The sequence below is a fragment of the Penicillium psychrosexuale genome (assembly GCF_028828465.1).
Source record: "Penicillium psychrosexuale strain IBT 29551 chromosome Unknown utg000001l, whole genome shotgun sequence".
NCBI lineage: Eukaryota > Fungi > Ascomycota > Eurotiomycetes > Eurotiales > Aspergillaceae > Penicillium > Penicillium psychrosexuale.
Window position 1 is genome coordinate 1,655,950 of NW_026643186.1, and position 22,948 is coordinate 1,678,897.

Below are 22,948 nucleotides of genomic sequence, written 5' to 3' on the forward strand. Positions count from 1 at the left end.
CACACAGGCTAGATAGCCTGTGGTTTTCTTTTCTTTTCTCTTTTTCTTCTCTTTTCTCTACACTTTGCCTATACTCTGAGATCAGACCCGGGTACCACCCGACCAGCCCATATTATCCCTGAAACCGGACATAGTAGTGACCAGAGGGAAAATGGCACTGATCTAAAAAGGAACCAAAAGAACTAGGAATTTCGCGACTCTACTTGTGGCTGTCGGTGTTAGTGTGTTGATGGGATGAGACCGGATTGATATTGGATTTGGATATTCCCTTGTTAGCAAATTCCAGGAGTTTCGATGTCGTTATGGTTATTTCATGTTATTTTCCTGGTCTCAAAATATTGATTCGAACTCATACATGGATAGTTTTCTCCGTCCACCAGTCTTGGAGTTTGTGTACATGTAGACAGCCTGCTGGCATGATAGTGATAGTATAAGCCAAGTCAATTTAGTGGCCTGGTCACAATGCAGATTTTAATTCCTATATGAGCTGTCGATTCAAGGCGGCAGTCTCCAAGTATTGTCTAACACGCAGTAACCATGTCATCGTTGTACTGTATTGGGAGTCGGCGAGGCTATAATGCTACTTTCCCTAATTGGGAGTCGGACGGGTCAGGCTTCTGATATAAAATCCTTCCTCCTTCTTCTTTCTCCTCCCTCTCATCTTCCCTTGTCAAACCTCCCTCTTCTACTTTTCCTCTTCTCTTCCCCCCTCCATTCATCACCCATCCCATCCTCCATCCTTCTCCTCCATCCTCTTTCCTCTTTCCTCTTTCCATCCTACATCCTCTTTCCTCTCACCATCCTTCACCATCCTGTGAAGAACACACTTTGTCTGTTTTCATCTTCTATATATTTCATTTTCGAGACATGCGTTTTTTGCTGTTCTCTTCCACACCTGAAGTTCATAGAATTCAGGCTGGAGTCTTTTCTGTCCCGGTCTCTCCCCAATTACACTCTCCAACACTAACACTTGCATGCTTCAACGGGGCCGTGAGTCTTCTTGTGTCTCACAAAGGGTCATTGATAAGTCCCCGTGTACTCATGAGACGACACATGGCTGACATTGCCCCTTTCACAGGTCCCTCCGTCAACCATTCCCCTGACCTCCGACTGGAAGCAGCATTCGACACAGCCTTCCAGCGGACATGTGACCTTGCCCAGTGAAGAGGACTCTGAGGGTATCTTGACCTCTGACTGCGCGAAAGTGCATCACGTCTTTGGGGAGGTGAAGGATGGGCTATCTGAGACCCGGCGTGGCCTCGCCCCAGAGGAGTAGGACTCCGATGGCAGACAGGGGAAGGATATAGAACAGTCACCCACCGGGGTTATGACAAAGTTCTACGAGACGGGAGGCGGAGGATACAGGGCAGGGTTCCAAGGAAGACACAATTCCGAGGGCCTACTACATGCATGGATTCTCTGAATCCTTGGGTGGCCACAGACGCCATCAAAACCCAAATCTTTGGAACTTTTCCATCAGAGACAGCACTCTGGTTACTTGCTCGATGAAGAGAACTCTGAGGGCATTTTTAAAAGCTTGATTCATTGTACTTTGAATCTCGCTTGTCATGAGACGGATACTTACACTATGCAAGTAGGACCTCCACTTGTTCCTTGTCCTGTCTCTTGAAAGCTTTTTTGAACCATTTCGCTAGGGACAGCCCCCTGGCTTTAGATAGAATGAAGCTGAATCAATCATATTTTCCTCATTTGAGTTCCTTTTGTAGTGAAATTATTCTTATAGAGGTTCTGGTGTTGAAGGTATTTCAATACGAGCATAACATTTGTTTAAACTCTCACTAGACTTGTCCATCGACAGATTTTTTTTGAGAATTGTTGATATTATTTGAATAAACAAAGGGAAATACTTCGAACTTGATAGTCTAAGCGCCTTTAATGGTCTTTATGCTTTGGAACGTGCCAAAGTGGTCAATTATAACGCGTCCTTGGAAGACCTTTTTGGAGTCTCCCGAGATGTCTCCCCGGATATTCTTTTTGTATGTATTCGAGATATTTCCCTCCATTATTGGTGTTGTAGCAAGAATGGTGCAAAATGCCATATAGCCAACTCCGTGTTTTGAAAGAGTTCTTCTTACATTTGCAATCAAGTAGAACCTCCCAATCCAAATTTGAATGTATTTAATGATGTATTTATGCTAAAGAACACACCGCGACAGTCATCATGGTGATGAGCCTGAAGAAGGGTAATGAATGAAGGGTGCCTGGTGGCCCGGGACACCCCAGGAACAGCCTTATCCTGGCTGGATATTGTGGTCCGTGGTGTTCATGAACAACAAAGAGAGAAGATACGATGCGGTGAAGAAGAGACGTGTGGCAGCGAAGAACGAAGATGGGAAAAGAGGCGATGATAGGGAAGAGAGAGAGGGAGGGGAAGGAAGAAAGAGAGCGAAGTCACTTTACAGTCGCCTGGTAGACATGACTCTTCATACCAAACAAGCAGTTGAGAAGGCAGGTGAGAAGGCAGTTGAGAAGGCAGTTGAGAAGGCACGAAGTTCGAAACCGCCTTATGACACCATGTACTGCCAGGTATTCAATGCCATACTACTGCTATTGTTATATCATGTTTGAATAAACGGTAGCAGTAGTACAGGAATTGCATGCATAAAACAGTACTCCATATAGTGGAAGACTTATTGCTCGAGATCCGGATAAAGACTCTTCGTGATAGTAACTAGTGTTAGTCCAAATTCGAATACAGTATACTTGTCAGCTTGAAATAGGGTAAAAGTATCGATTGAAGTTTGTATAAAACAGTACATTTGTCGACTTCGTAGTAAAAAGTGCATTGATTGAAGCTCACATAAAAGATACATGCCGGCTTCATGTCACTGAACTAAAACAAATGAATGAGTAGGTAAGTATAAGCTGAAAAGCATCATGATCATGGCCAGTTCGATCCTACAAAACCGACTCATTCTCGTCCTCTAGATTCTCGACATCCCTGGAGTTGCTGTTTTCGTTCGCAATCCCCTTACCCTTACCCTTAGACTGCGCTTTAGGGGTCTCCTGGCTGGCCTCTTTCTGGGTCTCCTTTTTGCTCCGGACCTTCTCGCTTGGACTCGCCCCGACCTTGGATGGAGTCAAGTTCTTCTTGGGCTCGCTCGATCCCGAAACATCACGGGTGCTTGACTGTGATATCTCCCTGAGTGCGGATGCACGGCGGCTTCGGGTCTTGTAGCTTGCAGATCGAGCTTCGGCTGCAGCAGAAGGCTTTGAGGCAGATGTCGCGGCGGCGACAGCGGATGGAGTATTAGATGGTGCGCGCGTACCCATTGGAGGAGCCTTCGTTGGTGTCAGAGCTTCAATCAGCTCATTGTATTGCTCATCGTCAAGACATGAATTGATGCTAGGCTGCTTGCTGTGTTCGTAGCTTATCCCAGTCATGCTGGAGATGGCCCGGCTGCTGTTCGATCCCGTGGAAGTATAGTCTGGCATTGGGATGTCCTCGCGAGAGGATCGAGCACCACGCTGTCGCCAAGCTGTATCATCAACGAAGGCGTCTATGACAGGTTCCACGATGTATGTTTCCTGTGGCTCCCATCGAGGTTCTTGTGGATAGCCGTTCCATTGTGTGGAAGGAATGGGAAACCCACGGTGAGGGGTCCAGGCATTGTAAGTTGATGCGGTACTACCGCTGTAAGTAGCTGCATTGCTGCTAGATTGGCTGCTCGTGTTAGCCGTAATCGTACTTCGATGATCGGATCTGCTAGGTTTGCTTGGCGAATGTCCATGTGCGCCATCGCCAACTGCCCTGGGGGTACTATATCTGGCCGCCGATCCATACCGGGATGCGTTCGGCATAGCAAGCCACATGTTGGGATTGGGCCACGCAATGTCAGAGAATTCCAGCACATCTAGTGGTGCATGCTGGAAAGAGAAAGCAATGACATGCTTGTATCGTTCGAACGGGGGTGAGCGATTGGGGCGAGAGAAACCTTCTGCGATGACAACCTTGATTCGACCTTGAGAATCCCCGGCATCCCAATGCTTCTGTTGTAGTATCTCAGGATGGAAGGGAGGAAATCGAAGGACGTCTTGGTTTCCATCTCGGTCAAGATCTGTTCGGATTGTGAGAATTTGAAATCAAAGGGAAAGAAGGAATCGCATACTAGAGCCCAGATCTAGCAAATGAATGTCAGTAGCTATTCAATAATAAAACCAAGCAAGGCAATGGGGATATTGGAACTGCGTTGTGCCGATGTAAGCGCGCGCAACATACCCATAACCTGTGGCCAACTAGTTCTCTGTGGATAGATACTACCCCTGCAAGACATCAGCTTAATCCAAGCATCAGAGTACATAGATCGTAAGTTACTCACGCAACAAAGACCCCATCAATGAAGACCCGTGCCTCGAACAGCAAAACGTCCTCTGGTTCCATATTGGACTCAATCTGGACACTGGGACGTGGCTTCTCCCAACTATGAACTGAGACTTGGAACGGACTGTCTTTGGGTAGACTTGGGATGAATGTTGTGAGGACTGGCAGTTGGTTAAAAACACCTGGCTCGGGATGGTGTGCATGAGGGCCAAGGAAGACTGCATTCTGTAGATAGGGCGAGTCTTTGTCCTTGGTCACAAAACATTGTGTCTTGAACTCTTGGATGGGGGCCTTTGAAGGCCCAGGGAAAAGAAGGACATCCCAGTTTCTGTAGCGCATGATGCTGTGGAGAGTGGTAAAAAGAGAATGGATGGACTGATCATGTCGAAGTTTCTTGGGTGGTGTATACAAATGATGGGAAGTCGTGCAAGGCGGTATACAACCAACACGGTCGTTGTTGCCTTGAGTAGCACTCCGTATAGCATCGATAATGGTAGGCGGTATGCTTATCGATAGACATATTGATAAGACGTCTGGAGGTGTACACCCAATGTTTCTATGTACATGTATGGTTGTATGTAGACTGCATACATGTGAGTACTATTGTACAGTTCCAAGGTCCACTTGCCAATGCTCATGCGGCGAATACCAGGCATTAAAAAGATAGAAGAGCCATACCTATATGAATTCCATTCAGGAATTAAGGAATTTACAATGATCCAGAAGAGTAGTCTCAGAATCAGTCCAGTTCAAATCCCAGCCCTAACCCAGTAGACTCTCAAGATAGCAGACAGCAGACAGCAATATAGCAAGACAACCACCAGGGACCAGCTGACAGAGCAACCAGGTATGCTCGAGTCCATTGAAACCTCCACCTATGGGACCAGCCACAGGGGCAATGTTTATAGGTAGATCCAGAAGCCAAGGGCCGACAATACAATACCAGGAAATGGAGAGCTTGAAGGCAGTAGTGCAATGCAAAATACCAGACAAGCGTACAGGACATTGTTGCATACGATCAAAGGAATTTAGAATCGACAAACGCTGAGGCGCACGAAAAAAAGCGTGTTGTACAAGCCGGCAATCAGTCTTAACAAGAAACAAGGGTAAAAAGAAGCACGACGCGAAGATTCTCAAAGCGAACATAATTCAATTTAGCTGCTTGAAGAAAAGAAAAAAAAAGAAAAAAAAGGAACAAATGAAATAAGGTGGTAAAAGTGGTAACGGTGGGGGAAATGGAACTTTTCGCAGAATGCCTGCCCAAGGAGTATAAGGGAAAAAGAAGCGCAGGACAATTCGGACTTCCATTACACGCAGACAAAGACCCAGTGGCGGGAAACCCAGATAGCATAAATAGCATAAGGGCAGAGACACATCGAAAATAAGATAAAGAAAAATAAAATACGACGGGGCGCAAAGGGGGAGAGTCGAAGAGATGGTGAAAAAAGGAAAGATACATAAGAACAAGACAGATCAGAAAGGGGATAAAGCTCAGATCTTGCTAAGGTAATAGCGCTCACGTAAAAAGGAAATGCGTAGCACAGGAGACAAATGCTCATCAAGAGCTATAGCCTTGGCCCAGAAACCAAGGAACGAATTTGTTATGACACAATAGAATCATCGTTGGAATGACACAAATAACTCCTGCTGGTGCTTTCAATCAAAGGGAAACGCTTACTGGAAGAGTGTGTCAGCCGACCGCCTGCTTCACATTTGATCCGGGATCGGGCTGCCAGGGTGATCGCTCACCTTCATGGGGGCAAACCCGCCATACTGGTGGGTTGGGGGCATGCCCATGGAGGGGTACATGGGAGGCGGCGGGGGAGCAGGGCGGTAGGGGCTGCCGGCGGGGCCGGAGTTGTTCTGGGAGCGGCCCCAGCTCAGACGCACGCGGGAGTTGCCGATGGGGTAGCCCTGCATCTGGTTGATAGCCATCTCAGCGGCGTGGCGCTGCACGAATTGGACGAAACCACAACCCTTTCCGGGGGGATCTTGACGTAGGTGATTTCTCCGAAGCCCTGGAAGAAAGAACGGAGCTCATCCTCGGTGACGTAGCCGGACAGACCACCGACGAAGACGGTGGTGTTGTTGGGGTCTGTGAACTGGTTCATGGGCTGGGGAGCACCGTAGAAGGGCATGGGAGGGCCACCCATGGGAGGGTACATGCCAGCGGGACCGGGCATACCCATGGCAGCACCGCCGTTACCACCAACACCAGGACCCTTGTTCTTGGGGGTAGCGGTGGAGATACGCATGGGGCGGTTGCCACAGTAGACACCCTGCATCTCGGTAAGAGCACGCTGCTGGTCGTTCTCATCGGAGAAGCGAACGAAGCCGTAACCGCGGGACATGCCGCTGATAGGGTCGGTCATGATCTTGGCAGACTTGCAAGAGGGGAAGCGGCTCTGGAAGAGGGAGACGAGGACGTATTCGTTCACCTCGGGGCCGAGGTCACCAACGAAGATAGAGTACTCGGGGCCACGGTCATCACGGCTGGGACGGGTCAGTTTTTTAAGAGCCGGGAGGCAACCAACCAAAGAGATCATCGCTTACCTGCGATCAGCAAGGCCGCCACCGGTCGCCCAGTTGAGCTTGAAGACGCGGTTGGTGTTAGGCATGGGAGTTCCGTTCAGGGAAAGGGCCTTAGCAGCGGCGGCAGGGGAAGCGAAGTCGACGAAACAGTATCCGGCATTGCTCCTACTACCCACATTAGAAACAATTTTGGGACGCAAGTTCTAATTGCAGTCTTACCCAGAGAACTTGTCACGGATCATCTTGACGTTGACCTGCTCACCCATCTGGAACCAAAGGTTGCGGATGAAATTCTCGTCGATCCAGGGCTCGAGCTCACCCATCCAGAGGGTGGTCTTGCCATCGGCACCCTGCTGGGGGACAGAAGCGGAGTTGGGCTCACCAGGAGGGGGGCCCTGGAACTGAGCGGCGGAGGGATCGGCCTGGCCGGTCATGTTGGTGTCAACGGGAGCCGGGGCGCCAGCAGCGGCGGGATCCTGCTGAGGGAAGTTTTCGTAGCCGTTGTAAGACATGGTTGCAAGATCAAAGTCCGGAAAGTCGACGTAAGAATATAAGATGTCTGAGCGACTAGAACTTCGTGGAGTCGTTAAAGAAAGACCGGCGTGAGATCAAGTCGTAACGAAGCCAAGCAAAGAGACGGGCGTGAAAAGCTAGGAGGATATAAAGTCAGATTATATCAATTTTCAATGAAATTGAAGCAGATCTGCATATGCGCGAGTAAAGAAAAGGAAGTGAGAGATGAAAAGCAGAGAAAGGCAACCAAGCAATGCAAGTGAGTAAACGATGCGGAAGGGGAAAAAAAGTGCGTAGTCAGCATTTTGCGGCTGGTTCCTCGGGCGTATATATGATTCTGAGCCTCAAAAAAGTGGTGCCGGAAATCGCCAAGACTAGTGCTTCGGGAAGCATCGCATCTCACGATGCTAGCTTCGAGGAGTCGCCGAAGACGAACAATCCAACGGCGAAAATCGGATGCGCGAGACGAAAATGGACTTGCTTCCACTCGGGTAGGCGATCATCATGCGTCGGCCGTTTCCGTCGTCCCGGTTTCATGTCCGAATGCGACCGTCCACCCTCTCAATCCAGCACAGTTTTCGGGCAATTCAGACATCCAGATCGGACCGATTCCTCATATTGGCGACGTTTTTGAGGTTGAAATGCGTGCGACCGGTGGATAATCGGCTCAAATGTCCCGAAGCGCTGGTCAAGGCGAAGGCGTCGCCATACTAAAATCGTGAACCCTGCAAAGAAGCTTGCGATCTAGGGCTAATTTGCGCTGCGCTGCGCCGGACTGCTGATAGATATGGGGCAGGCATAATTTGGGGTACATTCAAACGAGGAAAGAGGCTTGGGGCCAAGATGCGACATGCGATAGAAAACACCAAGCAACTTACCTAGATGTTGAGGAAAACCTGGGAAAACACTGGAAATGCGCGAGGCAAAAAAAGAGTAATCGGCAACAAGGGAGGAAAAGCAGAACTCCCGATAACTAAACAGAAAATTGAAACCGAGATCTTCGAACAATAAGAAAAGGGAGGGGAAGGTAGGAGGGGAAAAGAAGAAAATGAAGAATTGGAAATCTCGCGAGATGAAGAGAGAGGGGAAGTGGGAAACGCATTACGTGAGTCTCGGTATGGTAAGTGTATTACAGGGTATTGGTATGTTCCGTTCCAGAGTTGAAATATGTCGCCAACAACATACTAAATAGTACGGAGTAGGTCGAGTATAGTATCCAACTGCGTGTATAGATCAGTATCAACAGTATGATATCTACTAGTTGTACACTGTAGCCGGTAGTGCAGAATGCCTTGCCTTTGTCGATCAGAGCTCTTTCCTCTCTTGACCTGAGGCAGGTACAAACCCTACTCCGTACGCCGTACATAATACTTATATATACCAGCCTGTCCCCAGATTCCTGTCAAAAATGCATGATATCAGTCATGCGGGGGGCTTACTATTCTTCATCGTACCAGAATCCCGGGAAGCCCGGGAGAATTGAAGATGATACATCATAGCCTGGGACCCGAGGTCTGCATCCAAAGTTCGTTGCCGATGATCGACCTCTTCCACCTGTCCGCATGATCAGCCACAGGGAAAAAAAAAAAAGAAATGTGAACAAAATTCGGTGAAAGCCAGAAGAACAAGGGGCCGGAAGCCCCAATGCATGAAATCTGCAAGGACCTGTCGCCGCCCTCGCAATGTGACTTGTCAACTCATCAGGTCTGTGTGGGCCTCTCCCGAGCCCTCGTCATCGTCATATGCTGAGTAAGAGTACAAGCAGATCAGGTAGTAACCTGTTGGGTACTCTGTACATCTTAGCATAGGCAGTGGTTTGATCTGATCTCTTGTATTATATGCGAAACTAGGGCTATATACTAAGGTGTTCATGGATATAGACATGATAATGTCTAGTAGCATGTCCACACCTGATCTGTTGTATGTAATATCATAATAAGCAAGACAAACCTTGGAAGAGAACAGACGCCACAGAACCATGGAACCAGCAGCCCCGTACGGTAATTGCATTTCCACAATACAGCAAGGTCACCCAGATACCCTGTCTGCAGCCCTGAAGCTGAAGGTCTACCAGAGGCCACAGAGAGCCCCCAATCCAATCTTCTCGAAGCAAGGTTCTCTAATCTATGTCCTGTACTGCCCTAAGCTGCAAGCAAGGACTTCCCAATCTGGTTTCCTCCCCTTCGTATTCCCAAAATACCTCAGCCGCGCACGTCCGGTCATGAAAGAACAGGACCAGGAAAAAAGACATCAAAGAGAAAGAAAGAAAAAAAAAAGGCTCCATCAGAACCATGGGAGACTTTCCATGCAAAGTTCTGCTCTTATTGGCCAGGATTGGGGGGCCGCTCGTATTGGAATTACTGCTTTACCAGCAGAGATTTCATCTGCTTGGCTTATTTCACTCTACACGGTACGCGACGCGTTTTTAAGATTGAATTACCCATAACCATGCTCTACTGACATGGTTTCGACCATGTTACTCTATTGTATGGTTTATACTGTGGAAGGGGTTGCGTGCAAGGGATGATATTCATTAAGGTGGGATGTTAAGTTTCAGATCTAACCCCTCCGTTCACCTGCTCAGCTCTATGAAAATAAGCTAATCCAACCCTTGCATGGTAAGACACGGCAAACTGGTCTCGTTGTACGGAATAGTATAGCCCTAAGCAAACGACCTAGATAGGCAGCTACAACATCATCCCACAATATATATCTAGTTATAGCTCAGTTCAGTAACACAATCTCATATTATACGTAAACACATGAACCATGGAAACAAAGCAGCTCGTTCCCACCATCGGAAATATCATCCAAAGCACATGCACATACAACTATTGGTATATCCCCTCTGTCATGACACAGTTACCACTTTCTTCGCTTTCACGTGGCGAAAAAGGCCAGGTCAAAGCACAGCCAACGAAATCGTATATTCACGATGTACATCTAAACTATAGCCCCTCGGACTTACTACTGGCCATTGCAGCCCCGAGCTACACAGACCTAGGCCACTAGCTGGCCCCAATGACCCCCACTTTCAGGGCTCACATCCACTTAGTTCGCTCTGTTCTGGCCAAAGAGAGTGCTAACACTGGGTGTGACTGATACCTGAATTCGAGGTACGGGAACTCTTACTGTAAACCTCATTACTTCATTACCGATCCAATCGGCATTTGTATAGTGAATAAAATCGACCGATTTTTTTGCCTGGACCCCACAGGCTCTTTGTTTTTTATTTTTCGGTGCAGATTTTTTCTTTCATTAGCTAGAAGTTTCTAGAAATATCTGCGTCCATAGGTAGTAATGTTAGGACAATATGAGGCCGTATGTAATGCAAATTGGTGTGGGACGTGCTCCGAACTACTTGGTCGCTATTTTGTGTGTGGCCTGAGCGTCTGCCTCGTATGCACCATATGTACACCGACGTAATGGCAAGAGATCCATTCTAAAAATATCATCTTCACCAATATCTATTTAATGTTGGAGCCGCATAGGCAAAACACCTAGATCAGGCAACAAGATTGGATATACATTACAAACAGTTAAACTCATCCATCCCCGCGTCCACCTCGGGATCCTGCTCCGCAAGCAACATAAGACTCTTCTCATAAACCCGTGTGGCCTCTAACATCCACGGCTCGACCTCGTCGCCACTATCCTCGTCCTCGTCATCCCCATATCCATAACCACCAGCATTAACAGTACCAGCATTAACTCCATCTTTCGACTTCTCCAAACAAGAGAACACTTCATATCTAGTCCTCTCCGCCAAACTCCGGATCCGAACTTTCTGCGTCTCGGTCATGAGAGAATGGCCCAGCTGTGCACCTGGTAGAACGGCGCCGGTGAGTGGGTTTGTGGCCGTACACAGCGCTGCGAAGACGGAGTCGAGCTTGTATAGGATGTTTAGAGTTGGTGGGGCATCGAAGGGGAAGGCTGGGAGGGAGGTTTGGGTTAGGCCTGCTAGGGTTATGAGGGCTTCGGTTTGGATTGCCGCTGGACGGAGTTGGTTAGAATGTAGCAGATGGGTGTAAGAAAGGAAGGCAGTAAAGATAGTATAAAACAATATAATCCCCACTTCTACGTTGTATAAGATATAAAACTCACGTGTTGCCGACGCCCAAAGCATGTCAATAAGACCCTCCACATCTGCAGCAAGCTCCTTGAAGCCATCATATCTGCGTTCTGAGGCAGGCGTACCCGGTGCGTCCATACCCATGTCGGATTTCATTTTGCGGTATGTGACTCTCTCTATGCCGGTGCTAATGTGGCCTCGGAGCTGGATTTCTTCCTCGGAGCCCGAGGGGATGGGTTGGCTTCGCTGTGGCGGGAGTGATAGAGTTGGAGTCCATTGTGGTTGCGGGGTTGCGGGGATGGTTATCGCGACTCCTCTATCTTCTCTGTTTCTGGGTCTGTTTGGGAGGGAGATTGGGACATCCTCGAACTCGACATCGGAGTCGGTGTCGGTGTCTTGCTCATTTTTGACTGAGGCGGGGGACATCTTGTGGCTTTCTTTCGATATAGAATAGAATGTGCCAGATCCAATGATTAAGATTCTCACTCTTGATGGGGTTTTTATGAAAAAAGAGCGAAGAATGGCCGATGAGGTGCTGTATGCTACTGAGATAGAGCTGTTTTTGCTGGATATATCATGCGGGATATATCGTGTGAAGCTTTTGCCACAGGCTTGGAGAACGTGACTTTGCCGAAAGTAGTATCAAATAATACAGCTAACTGCAGCCATTATGCTCCGATCTTTTTAAACAGTTTTATACTTTGGCAGAGCTATCAATCCTATTAGACGTCCTGTTTCCCAGAGGTGGGATGTAACGCCAAGAGTTGGTCTGTGCGGGAGATCCGGAATTAGAGGCATCTACGAGTTGGCTATGGATGATACGGACAATCCGAACATATATAATTGGATCATAAACTATTGATATTGAGATAACAGGTATGTATGTATCGAACCTATTTTGAGTCACAATTAGCAGATGCGACACCAAGAAGCACAATAAATCCCGGCAAGACAAAACTCCAGTTCAGAAGGCGAGAAGATATAGATATGCTGGTGTTTGCAGTCATGGCATAACAGCGGGCAAACGCGTTTCGCTAATATGGCCCCAGCGAATTCATCATAGGAGCAAGCATAAGAGAAGGCAAAGAAAAGGTAAAAACTCACATGTACATAGGACACCCCTCGAACCTTTTAGCTTGCCAGCGAAAAAAGACACCCAGAACGCCATGCTATCATGTAACAGATTACTCAGGCTGTATAAAAAGTCAGTAAAACCTCCAAGAACCAACCGAACAAGCAAGAGAAAACTTACTCGAATCTTCCCCTTCCGGGCCTTAATCTCCGCCAACTTCTTCTTATCCTCGTCAAAGCGCCTAAGCAACTGGTTCTGTCTCTCCTTCCTCTTCTCCCTAGACTGGAACCGATAAAAGTCCTCGAGTCCCTCAGCCTTCTTCTTCTGCTTCTCAACAAGCTCCCTCATCTCCTCCTCCCTCGCCGCAGAATTCAACTTCGGCCCATGCGAAACAGTAACGAATCCATCCTCATCCGGCACAGCAAGACGCTTGTAATCCTCGCGCTTGCGCACCTCAGACACCTGAGTGAACGTAGTCATGAACTCATTCACCGCCCGCAGCAGCGTCCCTCGATCAGGGTACTGCATCCGCTCGTGCGTGATGTACCGGTTCAGCCCGAGGACGGGGATGCGGTTGGTCGGCAGGCTGTCGCCCCAGATGATGGTGGTGCCCCGCTTGGCCGCCTTGGTGGCTGCCTTCAGGCTGGTTTCCATGCTGGGCTTGTCGGCGAAGATGACGACTGCGTGGGCGCCGCTCTTTTGAAGTTTGCGGTCCCAGGTTGATGGGAGCGTGATGTCGTCTAGGTGGCGTTCGAAGTCATCGGCAGTTACGCGCTTGCGCTTCTTTTTGGTTTGAGTTAGGTTGGTTTCTGTGGTTGTTACCGTTGTGCGCTTTTTGGTCTGCACATCTTCGAATTGGACTTTTTCTACGCGGCCTGCGGCGAGTTGCGTACCGAAAAGGTGTCGGAGGTGGACTTCTGTGGTGTCGATTGGGACGTTGACGATGAAGAGGGAGCGGGTGGAATCTGGGTCTGGGATTCGGGGCTCGTGTGGTCGGAGGTAGAGGTAGTGTGTTGCGGGGTAGGAAAAGAGGGGGGTTGTTGGGAGCTGCACAGGTAGGGTGGTATACCCTTCTACCTGCACGGATTCGCCCTTCATTTTGAATGGAGGTTTGACGCTGGATTGTTGCGTTGATTGAGCTGAACTTTTTCTGCAGATTTGCTCTTGGCACAGAATTTTGCCGGGGTGTCAGAGCGGCGGTGTAGGCGGTGAATTTCATAGTTAGGGCTTCAACTACAACGACATGAACATAACTTAGAGTTGGTATTCTAACCTATTATCTATGGTATGAATTGACTAATGGTATATAATAATCGCAGAATAGAACCTGTTATATCATAATCTCATGAAAATCGTGACTGCAGAGCATTTCGCTCAACATCGATACATCGTCTCGACCACACTACCTTCAAGCCTTGTCAGGATCATTGATCCCACCATTGGTAATGATATAGATTGCTTCACGCTCAGCGCAGTCTTGGAAAAAGTTAGAGCAGTGATCACACCCGGAATATATCGAAGTACTCACCAGGAGAATCCTGGATCTTCGCAACTCGCTCGTCACCACGACCCTTCCGAAGGAGCACACGAGTAGTGGAAGCATGAGCAAGAACATGTCCACCAACGGGCTTGCGACCATCAGCTCCAGCAAAGAGAGCACTAGCACCAGGGTCGCTCTGGACCTGGTTTGTCTGAACCAAAGCGTGAGCCACAAGACCTCGAGAAACAAAATATCGCACTCACCATCAAGACACAAACATTGAACTCTGCAAGTTAAGGCAATCAGCAAAGCAGCCAAAGAAGAAACAACACATATAAAAAACTCACCTTCAGCCATATGCGCCAGCTTCATCAAAAACTGATTCAACTTCTGCTGCCGATCCGCCAACTCTCCACGCCCACAATAATCAACACGAAAACAGTTCATGATACTATCGATAACAAGCAGCCGATACTCGCCACCCGCAAATGCCTGAGAAAGCGTATTCAGCAGCTCGAGCTGGTGCTCGCTGTTCAGCGCGCGCGCATAGGAAATATTCTCCTGCGCCGTGTCGGGGTCCATTCCGAATCGCTCTGCGATTTGGGCAATACGCTCAGGTCGGAACGTGCCCTCTGTGTCAATGTAGGCGACTCTACCGGCGGCCCCGCCTGCTTCCTTGGGTAGTTGGGCGATTACGGACATTGTGTGCGAGAGTTGCGTTTTGCCGCAGCGGAATTCGCCGAAGACTTCGCTGATGCTCATGCTTTGGAAGCCACTGGCGGGGTTAGATTGGGTTAGATGGAGTTTGACAGGGGTATTGGTATTGCACTCACCCGTTGAGGATTGAATCGAATTGCTTGCTGCCAGTTGAGATACGGACCACTTTCTTGCGCTGGTGATGGAGTTCCATTGCTGTGATGAAACCCGAGGCCGTGGGGAGGCATTTCTGAATTGCTTCTTTGACTTTCTCGACCTTGACTTCGCTGAATCCTTTGATCTTTAGGAGGGTTTTGCGGGTGGCGCCGTGGACGGACTGGATGAGTGGTTAGGTTTGGGGATGGAATTGGCTTGAACTATGCGAAGATGAGGACTGACAGCAACTGTGTAGAACCCATTGGCCTTCAGTTTGGTAATGTCGGCTGCGCCAATGCCATGGGCCTGGATGCCATCGATGTCCAGAATGAAGGCCTGCAATTGTAGATCATTTACTGGTTAGATGGCAGCTCTAGGACGTGTAGGGATGGGGGTTATTGTACCTCGTCATCGTCGAATTCATCACTTCCAACCGAGCCCGGCATCTTGATGTGGATCAATTGGGGATGGCTATCTGAAGCTGACTGATGGGGTAGATTGTAGAGTGAACAAGAGGTGTGAAGGACTCGACCTGGGTGATCAAGGTCACGGGTTCAGACAGCTACTAAGCACTGAGCGCACCACATCTATACACTACAAGAACAAGGTGATTGAGATATTTCCTTTTTTTCTCGAAATATTCTCAGGACTCTTCTCATCTGGAAGCTCTCTTTCTTTCCAGTTGCAACGGTCTCCGAATCCAATTCCCCTCAGCTTCAACATATCCTCTCATTGCCACACTTCATCTCCTCGTTCTCTCCTTGGCCCCATTCGGGAAAACCACAACCAAGAGTCAATCGAAAACCAAGAAAGATAATCCATGAGAATAGACAACAGACGCCAATCGTTAAGACTTGAGAAATCAAGTCGAGGGCTTCGCGAAAAACAAAAACAACTTTTTCTGTTTGTTCGTCGTATACATGATAGGGTGATAAAAAAAAATAAGTAAAAAAAGAACGAGTTCCAAACGTCCAAAAGGGGGTGAAAAAGGGAAATCAAAAGCTGTTGTTTCTTTAAGGTCCAGAACCAGACCTCGTTCCCAAAACAAGGGGTGTGATTTAAATATATGCAAAGGAAGAAAAGGCGGAGAGAAAGGACCGATCGAGGTGTAGGGAAAGTGACCGTAGTACAGAATCAAGGAAGAAAAGGAACTCCAGGCATTGCTTCAATAGCAAATGCACGGTGGAGAGATAGGACCGAACACACTTAAGCGACGGCAGTAGTAGGAGCCGCAGTAGGGACGTTAGCTTCAGTGACAGCCTCAACAGCGACCACAGCAGGGGCAGCCACAACGGGGGTAGCGGCAACGGGTGTAACCTCAACGGCAGCAAGAGGAGCAGCGGCACCCTCGTTGGTAGGGCAGTCGCGGGAGATGTGGCCGGCCTGGGCGCACTTGTAGCAGACCTTACCGGCGGAGCTGAGGGGACCACCGTTGGGCGCGGTGCAGTCACGCGAGATGTGGCCGAGCTTGCCGCAGGCGTAGCACTTCATGGCCTGAGCCTGGCAGTCACGTGCGAAGTGGTTGGGACCACCGCACTTGTAGCAGGTTGCGGCGCGGGGGTAGCCGCTGAATCCACCGCGGAATCCACCCTGGAAACCGCCACGAGCACCACCGGCACCGCGGCCAGCGGCGGGACCGGTAGGGGGAGCACCAGCTCCGGGAGCAGTGGGGTTGGGGCAGTTGCGCTGGAGTAGAGTTAGTAACCGCCTCAAAGGTTGCAGACCTGGGCTTAGGGGATGAAACTTACGGCAAGGTGGCCGGGCTGGCTGCAGTTGTAGCAGCGGCTGTTGGCACCACCATTCAGGCGCAGGGTAGGGCAGTCAGCCTGGACGTGACCGAGGCCCTGGCAGTTATAGCACTGCTTGGCTGGATGGTGTTAGCAACCTGCGATGGCAGGAGAGTTGATATTGAGTGATCGCTTACTCTCGGTGGTACGGGGCAGAGGGCAGGCGCTCGACTCGTGGCCTATATGAAGACTTAGAAGCTTGTTTTGAGTATTATGACTCATGATTGAACATACCGGGCTGCTTGCCTATGAGATGAAATAAATTAGCGCCAAGTAAGACAAGGTTATGACCTCTCGGGGAGATATTCACGTACAGTTGTAGCAGAGACGCTCGGTGGAAGAGCAGACCTCTACCGAGGAATTAGTTTGACCCCAAATATAGCACTCCAGCTATACTAACCAGCGTAGTGGCCAATGGTGCCACACTTGTAGCATGCGCGACGAGACAACATCATTCTGGCGGTAATCTATCCATCGCAAGTCAGCCCGGTGCCGGGTTTATGGTTTGGTATAGCTCCGTCGATAAGCAGCGTCTTCCCCTGCATTGCCGGGGTAGTCGAATTGTCTGGTCATCATGCGTTGTCGAGTCTTGTTTGGACTCCAATTCCAGTGCATCTTATATCCGACGTTGTCCGAGTCCAGCAAAATCGCATAACGTGCCAATCCCAAAAATTTCAGGCGAAAGAGGGGAAGACGTAGATCGGCGGGGGAGAGCACGAGCTCGGCGAACGAATAAACACCCTCAGATCTCACTCACCCTCACGGTAACTCTTCAAATCCTGGTAAAAATCTAAATGGTAACTTTTTGTCAGCTTTTTGAGAACCCTTGGAGAAAAGCAAGCACGTTCTGACAGCCCACTCGAGGAAAAAAAAGTGGGACACGAGGGAACCACACAGAAAAGAAAAAGCCAAGAAAAAGACAGAAAGACGAAATAGAAGAAACTCACACTCTCAACAACTTCAATAACCTCTCTCAACAGCTCCAACTTCTTTTAAATAAGAGAATGCACAAAGAAGAGAGGAAAAGTGGAAAAAGGACAAACTCGTCAAACGGCTTTAGCTCCCGGGCTTTTCCGTATTGCGTAAGGCGTCGCTTTGCTACTCCAGGCGTTCTATACATAGTCTAGTGTATGTAGGTACGGGGTATTCTATCTTCTACTCTATGTTCTACTCATATTGAACACTAGTACTCTGAATACTCTACGAATTCCTTACCCTACATTCTTTCAGTAGATCCATTCTCCAAAAAGTGTCACAATGCAATTCATTTCTTCGTTCCAAAAGAGATCTCCGCGAGATCCGACTGGTTAGATCCCATCTGATCTACTCTTCCCGCTCCAGGATAGCCGGTGCCTTAATTTCCCGTCCCTTGAGGAATTCCAGGTTCTCGCCGCCCTGTAATGTATGTTAATTGTGACCAGGGAAATGATATAGAGAAAAAGAGACATACGTAGCTGATCAGAGGAGAGACTTCAACACCAACGGCCTCGCCATCGGTAATGACAATAGCACCAGCAGCCTCAACCCACCGCTGGCCTTGGGCCATGATATCCGCGCGGCTGGTATCAGGGTCGTCCTCACCAGTACCACGAGCGTTCTTCAAAGGCGAGAACTCGTCGTGACGGTGCACCTCAAGGCAGGCAAACTTATCCAGCGGTGTCATGGGGAACACATCAAAGACGAACTGCTCCAGCTTGATGCCGTTAGGCTTCTCAGGCTTGACAATGCCACCAGTCGCGGTATCGACACAGGCAATCTTCTTGCGTGCCACGTGGTGGGGCAGCTGGTGCGCCCAGTTCTCGATCGACTCGAGGAACCGGAAGGAGTAGTAGTGGTTGACAATGTTGGCGGCACGGTACTTGAGGACGTCGGGCTGCTTGGGGTCCTTGGCCTCGGCAGTCTCCTTGTCAATCTCAGAGTACTCGACCACGTCGGGCTTGCCGTTCTTCAACAGGATCAGGCCCACAGACTCGGTAGCATTGCGCTTGCGCACCACCTTGGTCGCGATGTCGACGTTCTTGGAGGCTGCAAAGCCAATGAATACTGGGTCAGCTACCTTGACAAGGCAGTTGTCCACTCCGTAGAGGTGGATGTGCTCGATGCCACGACGGCGCATGTCCTCCCGCACACCGGAGACCACTAGGGCCTGGTAGATTCCACCGTTTCCATCAGGAGCCACAGCGGCCTATATTCAGGGTCAACAAATTTCCTACACGCGTTTGAGCTATGCCTGTATACTACGTACCTTGCCCTTGGTCTCGAGCAGAATCTTGCCATCATTGGAGATACAAGGCAGAACACCCTGCTCGAAGATCATAACATTGCTCTTGTCGAGACCGAAGTAGTTGTTCTTCTCGAAGAACTCCTCTGTGGGTTTGCGTGTAGGCCCACTGGTCATAATGTACCAAGGAATGACGACGTCCTGACCGCCGATGAGAGACTGCAGCTTGAGAATACGCTGAGCCTGCAGCTGGAATAGGGACTTCTGGCTCAGCAAACCAATGTCGAAGCAGCCCTTGGGGGCAGAACTGCCGAGCCGGGTACCCTGCCCACCAGCCATCAAGACCACGGCCACCTTGTTCGCTGCCACCTCCTTCAGGCCGGCTTCATACCATTGCTGAATATCTGAGGGGTCGGAGTCGAGGATGGAGGCTGTGGCGACTTCGGGGAAGGGCTCGAGGGTCACGGTTCCCTGCTCGGCAGGAGGAGGGTTGAGGGCCTTGTCGGCCAGCTCGTTGATCCGAGCGGGATCAAAGTTGGACAGCTGGTGGAAGAGCTGTGACTTCTCGACGGGGGTCAATTCGTCGACAAAAGTGAAGACATGCCCTTGTCCAGCGTCTGTGTATTTCTTTTGTAGTGCTTGGAACTCGTCCGCGGAGGGTTCACGGGGAACCTCTGGAGCGGTGCCATGGAAGTGTCCAAGAACATTGTTGATAGCATCTTTGATTACGCCGGCCATTTTGGAGGATATTTTGAGATTGAGAGAAGTAGAATAAATTGGGAGGAGAATGAGGAAGAGAAGGAAGGAGAAAAGTAACTAAAAATTAGAAAACGTGGGGTGAAGCTCAAGCTGATTAAGTACCTTTTAGTGAACCTCCGTACACTCCAGTTTGCTAATAATATATCCCAGACTATTAGGAGTCTAGTGGGCTCCAGTTTATTTTTAGGGATCTACGAGGGCAAATATTAACGAGCTACCCATACAAGAAAGTCGCTAGCGAGCGCCGGGTGAGACCTGCCCACTGGAAATTAATAGGCTAGCTGAAGCGGGGCCTTGGCTTACAGGGGCGAAGTTGAGTGGATATGTTCAACGGAGTATGGTGCAAGTTGTGTTTATTTGAATAGGGGATATTTGACTACTATCGTCCACGATGATTGTAGCTTCGTTCTTTTCGTGAATCCCTCTGTGGACTCCGACTATAGGATCGACGACGGTATCGATCCTGTTCACGACGGGGACTTCGACTCCCTCGATCTCGACGACCGCGAGTGCGGTCTGATGGAGCCTCCCGAGGAGCCTCGCGGGGCGGAGCTGGAGCGCCCCTGTTCTTGTTTCGTTTGTCAAACAGATATCTAGCATCATCCTCATCTATGGGCGCCTCGTCTAGCTCTCGGTATTGTCGTTTCGCTTCAAGGTCGGCAACACCACCAAATCCACCTCTCTGTCGGCGCTTGGTGACGGTGGAATTGCGCCAGCTTTCGGATAACTTGGATACCTGGGATGTATTAGCAAATTTGTCGTAGGGAATGAGCGGTGATGAGTACTTACACTCTGTGAGAAATCCACATGTATCCGGTGATCATCAATTAAGACACCCTGCATCTTGAAATAGGCCTGTTCACAGGCCTTCTGTTCCTCGAATTCAATAAAGGCATATTGTAGACTGTCGCCAGTGCGCTTGTCCCGAATGACCTCGCAAGACAATATAGTTCCAAAGCGGCTGAAAATAAGATTCAAATCCTCATCTAGCATCGGTTAGCATAATTTCACGGTTCCGTGCGGGAATGCGACAAACCTTGCGTGACCGGGTTGAGCTTGCAGACAAAAAGAATATTCTCTGGTGGCTTGACGTCGGCGAACGGCAGGTCTCCCACCATTTCCAATGTCAGCGCCTGCGCGCGAGCCTCACGCTCGCGACGCAGCTTGTCCATAGCCTCTTCATCCATATCATCATCCAAGTCCTCATCGTCCGCGATTCTGACCGTGGCTAATTGGGCCTTGGAGGGCACCGGGCTTTCAGGTGGTTCAACTAGATTCGGCGGGTCATCAAAGGGATCATCAAGGACAGTGGTGTGACGGATGCGAATATCCTTCAGCGGTCGACCTCGGTCGTCAATGAAGGATTCATTGATTTTCTCTAGGACATCGAAGCCCTCGACGACCTTGCCGAAAATCACGGCCTTGCCATCTAAATAATCCAGATTGTCTCCAAGTGTAATGATGAATTGACTGGCGGCTAGCCGTTGGTCGGGGTCGTTCTTCGCCGGTACCGTCGCCATACTCACCGTGCCGCGCTCCAAGTGTTTCAACGTGCGCGACGCCTGGAGCGGAAATGTTCTTTTCGACGGTCCATCCAGCAGACCCCAAACCGAAGATCCTCCATCGCTCTCAGGTGCATCAGGGCCGAGCGGGTCGCCGGTCTGGAAGGTGAAGTTCTTTTGGACGCTATGGATGGGCGAGAAATTGTAGTACTTGAGCTTGCATAGCTTCAAGAAGCTAAAAGCACACAAAATGAGCTTAGTTTCAGGTTCAGCAGACTGGGAAAGCCAAGGAATGGAGCCACTCACTTGTCACACGCCTTGGGTGCATCATCGACCAACAGGTCAATTACAATGTCGCCTAGGGAGGTCTCTAAGAGCGCGCTCATGGCGGGGAATCGGGTGCAAGATACCGAATTAGGCGCTTGGACGAGAACCTTAGAGGGCAAACTAATTTCGTAATGAGAGAGGTATGAAGAGGTGTAGGGAGAGAATGTAAAAGCCCGAGAAATGCGAAATGCACGAGAGAAGATCGTCGGAGCTTCGACCAATCACCGCCCGCGGGGATCCCCAACCGGAGGGAACTGAGCCTCTCGCAGTGTTGTCTTTTCTTTGCTTTTCTCTTCTCTCCCGATTTTTCCAATAAAAGGATTCTTGCACGAATCTACCGATGGGTACGTGCTGCGCAACAGCTCTAGGGCTCTCCGGATGATCGACCCGGGAGACTTGTGAAACGATGCTTGTCAATCGAGCGGCATATCTTCCGAATGTCCGCGTTGGGCCATAATGGATATAACCTTACGCTTTTGAGATCGACGTGCAGCGGATCTTATTAAGGGCCTTGATCGACCCTGGGATTCTGAGATTCTAGGTTTGAACTGTTTGTGTGCTTATATCCCTCATGCACCAGCAGGCCCAGCCAAAAGAAGCATCTCTTCTTGGCAGAAATTCAAGCGAGTAACTGACTTGTCACTGGCCAAATCCTGGGAAGACCAAGCCACACCCTGTTGTGCTGTCTTGTCTTTTATGTATCTCTTTCCCCACTAAGATCATGGCACCGTCTCGCAGCTTCCACGGGAAGTACACGGTCCTCCTATTGCTAGGACAGCACCAGCTTCCCCCGTGAGCCGTTCCACAGCAGAAACGTTGGGAAAGGGAAACGGGCGGCCTCCTGCATCATGATCCAACGGGTATCATCACTATGACCATACATCAACTTCTGGGAACGAAGCACACACGTGGGGTAGGATATGATCAATCGTGAATAAGCCTCTTACCCAGCCCAGCCACTTGCCCTCTCTCGATCTAGGCAGCTACGGTCAGCAGCCAGGGGTTGCCTCCACCGTATCGTCTGCAACAAAAGCCAGTCTCAATCCCAACATATGTTCCTGGCGAGCCAACTTAGAGTCAGCTGGCGTAGCCAGGGCTTGTTTCTCCTAACTCTTCGCAATTCCTACTTCCCCCCGGATGTCGTGCATCGTCAAACCTTGAACTGCCGGAACTTGTATAAACACCTGCTGGAGACTCCAGGTCTAGATTTGTATTTGAAACCCAGACTTTGATTGCCTTCCCCACTGTTTTTGGTTTCTCTTTCTCTTTCTCTATGTCTCTTGTCGTGTCCTGACACCGAATGTCTCAAGGTGGACGAGTTAGAACCAGGGTTTACTATACTAATCTTGGAGAAACCCCTTCTAATTATTTGCCCCATGTCATACCCACTTCTCTCCACATCAGCTCCAAGTAGCAATGTGCGAACCTTGCAAGTGTCCCAGAAGTTCATGCATTCCAGCACTTCTAGATCCCCCTTTTAGCCTTTAGC

The 22,948-nt window shown here is 49.5% G+C and overlaps 10 protein-coding genes across 10 annotated transcripts; 1 reads left to right on the forward strand and 9 right to left on the reverse strand.

Annotated features, from left to right (window-relative positions):
- Nucleotides 1-867: 867 nt before the first annotated feature.
- N7518_000624 (uncharacterized protein) lies at nt 868-1,276 on the forward strand (the record flags this gene model as incomplete). The annotated part of the gene is made up of 2 exons (XM_057181552.1): nt 868-990; nt 1,079-1,276. The coding sequence occupies 2 exons, from the start codon at nt 868-870 to the stop codon at nt 1,274-1,276; spliced, it is 321 nt and encodes a 106-aa protein (XP_057046902.1).
- A 1,643-nt stretch (nt 1,277-2,919) lies between these two features.
- N7518_000625 (uncharacterized protein) lies at nt 2,920-4,681 on the reverse strand (the record flags this gene model as incomplete). Its single annotated transcript, XM_057181553.1, has 4 exons — nt 2,920-4,079; nt 4,131-4,142; nt 4,241-4,284; nt 4,341-4,681. The coding sequence occupies 4 exons, from the start codon at nt 4,679-4,681 to the stop codon at nt 2,920-2,922; spliced, it is 1,557 nt and encodes a 518-aa protein (XP_057046903.1).
- A 1,368-nt stretch (nt 4,682-6,049) lies between these two features.
- On the reverse strand, nt 6,050-7,386 carry N7518_000626 (RNA-binding protein; the record flags this gene model as incomplete). Its single annotated transcript, XM_057181554.1, has 4 exons — nt 6,050-6,256; nt 6,319-6,835; nt 6,896-7,039; nt 7,094-7,386. 4 exons carry the CDS (start codon nt 7,384-7,386, stop codon nt 6,050-6,052), a joined length of 1,161 nt encoding a protein of 386 aa, XP_057046904.1.
- A 55-nt stretch (nt 7,387-7,441) lies between these two features.
- Nucleotides 7,442-8,449, reverse strand: N7518_000627 (uncharacterized protein; the record flags this gene model as incomplete). The annotated part of the gene is made up of 2 exons (XM_057181555.1): nt 7,442-7,524; nt 8,266-8,449. Coding segments are annotated over 2 exons (267 nt in total), but the record flags the coding sequence as incomplete, so codon positions are not given.
- Nucleotides 8,450-10,916: 2,467 nt separating this feature from the next.
- N7518_000628 (general transcription factor IIH subunit TFB6 family) lies at nt 10,917-11,885 on the reverse strand (the record flags this gene model as incomplete). Its single annotated transcript, XM_057181556.1, has 2 exons — nt 10,917-11,380; nt 11,492-11,885. The coding sequence occupies 2 exons, from the start codon at nt 11,883-11,885 to the stop codon at nt 10,917-10,919; spliced, it is 858 nt and encodes a 285-aa protein (XP_057046906.1).
- Nucleotides 11,886-12,643: 758 nt separating this feature from the next.
- Nucleotides 12,644-13,629, reverse strand: N7518_000629 (putative ribosomal small subunit assembly protein; the record flags this gene model as incomplete). Its single annotated transcript, XM_057181557.1, has 2 exons — nt 12,644-12,652; nt 12,712-13,629. The coding sequence occupies 2 exons, from the start codon at nt 13,627-13,629 to the stop codon at nt 12,644-12,646; spliced, it is 927 nt and encodes a 308-aa protein (XP_057046907.1).
- A 310-nt stretch (nt 13,630-13,939) lies between these two features.
- N7518_000630 (recombinase DMC1) lies at nt 13,940-15,309 on the reverse strand (the record flags this gene model as incomplete). Its single annotated transcript, XM_057181558.1, has 7 exons — nt 13,940-14,007; nt 14,060-14,222; nt 14,275-14,297; nt 14,359-14,786; nt 14,845-15,044; nt 15,107-15,199; nt 15,268-15,309. The coding sequence occupies 7 exons, from the start codon at nt 15,307-15,309 to the stop codon at nt 13,940-13,942; spliced, it is 1,017 nt and encodes a 338-aa protein (XP_057046908.1).
- Nucleotides 15,310-16,069: 760 nt separating this feature from the next.
- gisB (putative zinc knuckle nucleic acid binding protein) lies at nt 16,070-17,105 on the reverse strand (the record flags this gene model as incomplete). Its single annotated transcript, XM_057181559.1, has 6 exons — nt 16,070-16,549; nt 16,612-16,730; nt 16,788-16,829; nt 16,885-16,896; nt 16,965-17,000; nt 17,051-17,105. 6 exons carry the CDS (start codon nt 17,103-17,105, stop codon nt 16,070-16,072), a joined length of 744 nt encoding a protein of 247 aa, XP_057046909.1.
- An 868-nt stretch (nt 17,106-17,973) lies between these two features.
- Nucleotides 17,974-19,609, reverse strand: N7518_000632 (UDP-N-acetylglucosamine diphosphorylase; the record flags this gene model as incomplete). The annotated part of the gene is made up of 3 exons (XM_057181560.1): nt 17,974-18,045; nt 18,101-18,835; nt 18,896-19,609. 3 exons carry the CDS (start codon nt 19,607-19,609, stop codon nt 17,974-17,976), a joined length of 1,521 nt encoding a protein of 506 aa, XP_057046910.1.
- Nucleotides 19,610-20,009: 400 nt separating this feature from the next.
- Nucleotides 20,010-21,518, reverse strand: N7518_000633 (PPIL4 family peptidylprolyl isomerase; the record flags this gene model as incomplete). The annotated part of the gene is made up of 4 exons (XM_057181561.1): nt 20,010-20,366; nt 20,420-20,616; nt 20,667-21,367; nt 21,439-21,518. The coding sequence occupies 4 exons, from the start codon at nt 21,516-21,518 to the stop codon at nt 20,010-20,012; spliced, it is 1,335 nt and encodes a 444-aa protein (XP_057046911.1).
- Between the last annotated feature and the right edge of the window lie 1,430 nt (nt 21,519-22,948).